The following is a 6,673-nucleotide window of genomic DNA, read 5'->3' on the forward strand; positions in this document are numbered from 1 at the left end:
TGGATGTGAAGACTGCTTTTCTTAATGGAGACATTAAGGAAGAAATCTATATGAAGCAGCCTGAGGGGTTCACATCCATGGGAAGCGAGCATAAGGTATGCAAACTTCAGAGATCAATTTATGGTCTAAAACAAGCATCAAGAAGTTGGAACCAGAAATTTGATGAAACAATAAAAGATTTTGGTTTCATCAAGAACCCGGAGGAACCATGCGTGTACAAGAAAGTAGTTAAGGATGCTGTGACATTCTTAGTACTTTATGTTGATGACATCCTACTCATTGGGAATGATGTAGGGATGTTGCAGTCAACAAAGATATGGTTATCAGGTAGATTCTCGATGAAGGATTTGGGTGAGGCATCCTACATTCTTGGGATACAGATCTATAGGGATAGATCTAAGAGAATGATAGGACTCACTCAATCAACCTACATCGATACCATATTGAAACGGTTTTCAATGGATGGGTCCAAGAGAGGACATCTACCCATGTGTCATGGAGTTTCTCTATCCAAGTCTATGTGTCCCAAGACTGAAGCAGAGATAGAGAATATGACACATGTACCATATGCGTCAGCTATAGGTAGTATCATGTATGGGATGATATCTACCAGACCGGATGTAGCATTTGCTCTGAGTGTCACGAGCAGATATCAGTCTAATCCTGGTCAGATGCATTGGAAAGCCGTGAAGGACATTCTTAAGTACTTGCGAAGGACTAAGAATATGTTCATGGTTTATGGAGGACGAGAACTCAAACTGGAAGGCTATACCGACTCTAGCTTCCAAAGTGATGTGGATGACTCGAAGTCAACCTCTGGATTTGTGTTCATGCTCAATGGCGGTGCTGTCTCTTGGAAGAGTTCCAAGCAGGACACCACAGCGGATTCCACCACTGAGGCTGAATACATTGCAGCATCAGCTGCTGCTAAAGAGGCCGTTTGGATGAGGAATTTCGTCCAAGAGTTGGGCGTCATTCCTGAATTTGTTGGTCCAGTCCCGGTGTACTGCGACAACACGGGTGCCGTTGCTCAAGCAAAGGAACCAAGGTCTCATCAAAGATCCAAACACGTACTGAGGAAATACCACATAATCCGGGAGATTGTGGAAAGAGGAGACATCAGTGTCGAACGAGTGGCCTCTGCAGACAATATCGCTGATCCACTTACTAAGCCTTTGCCAGGACCATTGTTTGACAAACATCGCGAAGCAATGGGTCTACGTAGTATGACTAGTTGGCTATAGGGCAAGTGGGAGATTGTAAGAGTGGGTGCCCAGTGAGCCAACTGTGTGGCTATGGGCTTTGTTGACTCTTTGTATAAACAATCTTTTGTTTAATATTATTTACACTTTTATGGCAATGACTTTATATTACTTCATATTGTTATATTGTGATATACTATTGTTGTTTTGATAAAGACCTTGAATATACTATAGTGTATGTAAGATGTGGTAGAACATGGAGATGTCTATCATGAAATACATCTTATAGTCACTGTATGTTCTAAAACCGTTCCTAGTCGATTGAGCCGTCCGATAATAAGGATAAGGATCGCTCGAGTTTGAGACTAGCATTTGCGATGCGGAGTACCACGTTTCATTGGTAGGGAACATGGAGATGTTCGAAGCATGCAAATGGATATTCATAGGATGAATAGTCGAACTACCCTATCCGGACTTTCCAAGTGGTTATCACTTATCGAGTGGATAAAGTCCGCGGTTTTGGTTGTACACCATTAGTCCTTACGACTTGAAACATCATGGAGACTCTATATGCTAGTACTGTGCTTTGACTCGTTTACCGACTCTGAGGGGGTCATCAGGTGTCGAGATTGGGTACAGTTACGACACATATAGGAGTCAATGCATTGTTGTCAAGGATTCACCACATACTTGCGAGTGTGGATATCCTATGCGATCTGAGGAGATATTAGTGTGACAAATCTCTGGCCAGAGTACTTGATGTGATTTTCTTCAAGATGCATTGCATAGTTATCGAATCTTGAGCGACTCTCGATATACCAATGGTTGTTGATTCGATCGGGATATATGGATGAAGGGACCGTACTGTACGTTAACCAAAATCTACTGGTTCTTGTAGGCACTATCAGTGATACCTAGGGAATCATGGGGCGATGTTGCTAGGCGCTTTACCATGATTCGTTGGGCAAGTCGGAAAGTGTTGTTCCGAGTCACAAGGAGTTGTGAGCCCACGGCTAGCTGTATCCCTGAACCATTGAGGGTCACACAGTGTAATGGAGTTTTAATCCCCGTTGAGATAGTTAAATTTAAAGAGTTAAATTTAATGAACTAAGGAGTTGGACTTCTTAAATAAGAGTAAGGGAGTAGGATTTCCTAAAATGACATAGGGATGGACATTTTTGGAAACCACTGAATTCGGATTCAGGAAAATTTATTTTGACTTTAAAACGTGCAGAAATGGTTTCTGTGCACATTGGTGAAATCGTTTCATCAATCGGAGTCACGATGAATTTTATATTAATTTCTGAACGAGTGGGCTTTGCTTGTCGGGCCCCAGCTTATGACTAATGGGCCCTAAGGTGTTAGTGGCCTGCATTATAAATAAGTTATTTCAGTACAGAAATTATACACAACAGGTCATTATTTTTGAGAGCAATTTTCGAAAACCCTACCCTCTCAAAACCGATCGGCCGTCCCCTCCCTTTGCTCTGCCCGAGAAAATTCCGGTCTGTGATTTTGAATCGCAGTAAGGAATAACGAATCAGATTCGTGTAATCTCTTCGCAGAAAACTTCTGATAGATTTTCTAGTGCAATCTATCAGAGGGTTTAAACCTCTGTTCGTGGACCTGATTGAAGGCGTTCATCGGTTCCAGGGAGAGACAACAAGAGCAGAATTGTTCTGTTGGTGTCCATTAATCTCGTTGCGAGATTTGAGGTAAAATTTATTTAATTGTTATTTAAATTTTACACACACAATAATTCAATCGTTGTATGGTTGATACCCACACCATGGAATCGTTCCATGAGAAAATTTTTAAACTTCCGCTGCACCGGGTATCAATCGTAATTGGTCTGGGAACTCGCCAGTTTTCCAACATTTACATGGTTCAACAAAAAATTTGCCTACGTTCATGGGAGAGCAACACAACACTTTTTATTAATCACCAACAGAACAAATCCAAGCTCAAGAACAGAGCTTATTACAGAGATGTACTAAGATAAACTCTCAAGCTAGATACAGACTCAATTCAAGCTTTAAAGCCTTGAATTCTTTCCGTCACAATCTTCGTTTAGTTTTCTCCTCCGAAATCTCTCCTTCTTCTCTCTCAATATATTCTGAAAAATTTTGATTTCCTGTTATGTTCATTGCGGCCATATTCCATCTGCTTATATAGAGAAATAAACCGACTTTCATCTTGAGCTTTAGGTCAACATCAACTTACGACCCAATTATAAAGTCAACATAGTCCAACCCGATAAGTCTTCTCACATCAGTCTGATCTGCTCTTGTACTTCGATCTGCTTTGATCTGCCTTCAAGCTTATAGCTTCTTGGACACTCCATTTGACTTCTATCCAAGTCTGTACTCGAGCAATCGATCTGCATGAACTCATCCAAAGACTGATCTGACCATCACTTCGATCTGATCTCAGTATTCGATCTCGCCATGAACTCATCTGATCACTGAATTCATCTGATCTGTACTCTTTGATCTGATTTCTTCTCTATTCTTATTCAATATGATAGAAGCATACTTCAACAAAGGGGAACATGGGCCCCTCTCAAATTTTTATATAAATTATTAGTATATACTTATATTATTTTTTTTAATAAAATAAAATATGATACATATGTCACTTTTAAGTAATATTGATATATTATATTATAAAAAAAATATGTTTAGCAACTCAACAAATAATTATATAATAGATTATTATGATTTGATGATAATGTTTTAATTTTTTTGGTCGTCTTTTAGTTGGTATAAAATGCACATTCATGATTGTTTTATTAATTGTATCTAATAACGAAGCCAGATTATTATTTCTATCCAAACTAAAATTTTCTAAGCTCTCTAATTTTTATGTGTTGAGCTTTTATCTTTTTATTTTTAAATTGTTCATGGGGATATTGACAAAGTGGACTAAACTTAATGTATAAAAAATAGAAAAAAAAATTAGGTCACCCAAGCGATTACTCGGATGGAGCAACACATAGCTCTGTCCTAAATTGCGCCCCCTAAATAAAATTTCTAGGTTCTCCCCTGAATAACACTATACCTTTAGTGTCGTATCGAAAAAAACAACTAAAGTTCCAAAGAAAAATACAAAGACAACCGACCAAGAGTAAAATATAGCACTATAAAGGTTGGAAATTAAAAAAAGGCAAATACAAAATGCAAATTCCCCTTCTTTAATTGAACAAATCTAGTGGCAGGCAGATGCAACTTAGCAATTTTTGCGCATACTGAAAATTAAGACCAAAATTTATATTCAACATGGGAAAATTTTGGTCAACCCTCCATTCTTCTGGTTGTGCTGCAATCAATTAATGAAATGGCCTTCTTCTGAAGTATTTCCTCAGGAAAAAAAAAATTATCTGAACTAAGAAATCGGCCATTTCTATGGTTTCTATTGATTAAGCAACCATGTTTCTTCTTCTGGTTGTACTTTCTTTCTCAATATTCTTCCTTTTCAAACTCTTCAAACACAAGATCATCAAGAAAACTGGCCTACTCCCACCGGGTCCGAAAGGACTTCCGATAATCGGAAACCTGCATCAGTTCGATCCCTCCCACCCACACTTGTGCCTCTATGATTTTGCAAAGAAGTATGGCCCTCTTATGTCGATGAAATTCGGCTGTCGAGCCGCCGTCGTTGTTTCTTCCGCAAGAGTGGCCAAACTAGCCCTGAAAAACAATGATATGGCACTCTCAGGGAGGCCACAGCTCAAGGCCTTAAGTAAACTAACTTACAATGGCTCAGATATCACCGTCTCTTCCTACAATGAAAAATGGAGGGAAATTAGAAAAATAGGCATCCTTCATCTCTTTAGTGTTAAGCAGGTGGTGTCGTTTCGACCCGTTCGAGAAGAGGAAGTTTCTTGCATGATTGAAGATATGGTCAACAAGTCCAATTCCAATGAGCTGATAAACTTGAGCCAGGCCGCGTTCTTGTTGACGAATGGTTTTATATGCGGAGCCGGATTCGGGAAGAAGTGTGATGATGAAGAAAAAAGAAGTTTCAATAACGTTTTCAAAGAAACTCAAGCAATGCTAGCAGGGTTCTTTGTGGGAGATTATATTCCTTCATTGGGTTGGATTGATAAATTAAGTGGGATGAATTCTAGACTAGACAAGGTTTTTAAGGATTTGGATATGTTCTGTCAACAACTTGTAGATGATCATCTTGATCCAAAGAGGCCTAAATCACTGAATGATCATAACATTCTTGCTCTGTTGATCAAGTTGAAACAAGACGAAGCCGCTGCGGTCCATCTCGAATGGGAAAACATCAAGGGAGTCCTCATCGTATGAATCAAATCCAACCATCTTATTCAAAATTGAGATCATCCTAGATGGAAAAATATTGTAATATTGTAAATCACACTACTAGTTCAATTTGTAAGATGAATTACTGATTAGTTGTGATATGATTACAGGATATATTTGTGGGTGGAACAGAAACAACTGCAGGACTGATAATTTGGGCAATGACGGCTTTGATGAAGACACCCCACGCAATGAAGAAAGCACAAGAAGAAGTCCGAAACTTGGTCGGAAACAAAGGCACCGTGGATGAAGATGATGTCCCAAATCTTACTTATTTGAAAGCAATCATCAAAGAAACATTAAGATTGTTTCCTCCGGCTCCGCTTTCGGTCCCAAGGGAGACCATAGAAAGATGCACCATAGATGGATACGAAATCCCACCAAAAACCGCAGTTTATGTGAATCTTCACACAATCGGGTTAGACCCCGAATACTGGGAAAATCCCACTGAATTCAACCCGGATCGATTCTTGGACAGTACTATAGATTACAGAGGGCAAGATTTCGGGTTGATCCCATTCGGATCAGGTCGAAGAGGATGTCCTGGAATCAATCTGGGAATCGCAATCGTGGAGCTGGCACTTGCCAATCTTCTTTACACATTTGACTGGGAGTTGCCGAATGGAATGAAGAAAGAAGACATAGACATGGAGGCATCGCCTGGACTTAGTCTTAACAAGAAAATTGATCTCTGCCTTTTTGGCAGATGCCATGTTCGTATGTAGTAAAATTATTTGTGAGTCGTTAATGGTTAAAGTTTTTTTTTTTTAGAGAATATTAAAGTTTTTATATATTATTATGATGTTTGAAACAAAATAAATATTGTGTCAGAATAATATCTTGGTATCAGTAGTTTTTTTTTAGTAAAAATATTTAACGTTTTGGTCATAATTGAGTTTAATTTGTTAATTTATTTTTACTCTCGCTAACTGATACCAAATTTTCTTTTAAATTTTTAAGCCAACTATATTTAATAATTGGCTTCTTAATCCTAAATTTGATATAGGTCATGACGTATTTATTTTTTATTAACAAATTTTTCATATAAAATTTAATATTTATTTAGTTTAGTCCACCGGACTACAAAATCCGGTTTAGCCCCTGTGTACCTTGTAAATTTTTATAACTTCGATATGTTGT

General features: G+C 38.5%; 1 protein-coding gene across 1 annotated transcript; it reads left to right on the plus strand.

Annotated features, from left to right (window-relative positions):
* The first annotated feature begins 4,408 nt into the window (after nucleotides 1-4,408).
* Nucleotides 4,409-6,378, plus strand: LOC140883771 (strychnine-11-hydroxylase-like). Its single transcript, XM_073290354.1, has 2 exons — nucleotides 4,409-5,512; nucleotides 5,644-6,378. Exons 1-2 carry the CDS (start codon nucleotides 4,631-4,633, stop codon nucleotides 6,256-6,258), a joined length of 1,497 nt encoding a protein of 498 aa, XP_073146455.1. The 5' UTR covers nucleotides 4,409-4,630; the 3' UTR covers nucleotides 6,259-6,378.
* The last annotated feature ends 295 nt before the right edge of the window (nucleotides 6,379-6,673 follow it).

The sequence above is a fragment of the Henckelia pumila genome, chromosome 2, assembly GCF_033568475.1.
Source record: "Henckelia pumila isolate YLH828 chromosome 2, ASM3356847v2, whole genome shotgun sequence".
NCBI lineage: Eukaryota > Viridiplantae > Streptophyta > Magnoliopsida > Lamiales > Gesneriaceae > Henckelia > Henckelia pumila.

What these genes read in the sequence shown, in the direction of transcription:
- LOC140883771 (XM_073290354.1), top strand. Translation starts at nt 4,631, where the DNA reads ATGTTTCTTCTTCTGGTTGTACTTTCTTTCTCAATATTCTTCCTTTTC. An exon ending in ACATCAAGGGAGTCCTCATC is followed by an intron (nt 5,513 to 5,643) that starts GTATGAATCAAA and finishes ATATGATTACAG; the next exon opens with GATATATTTGTGGGTGGAAC.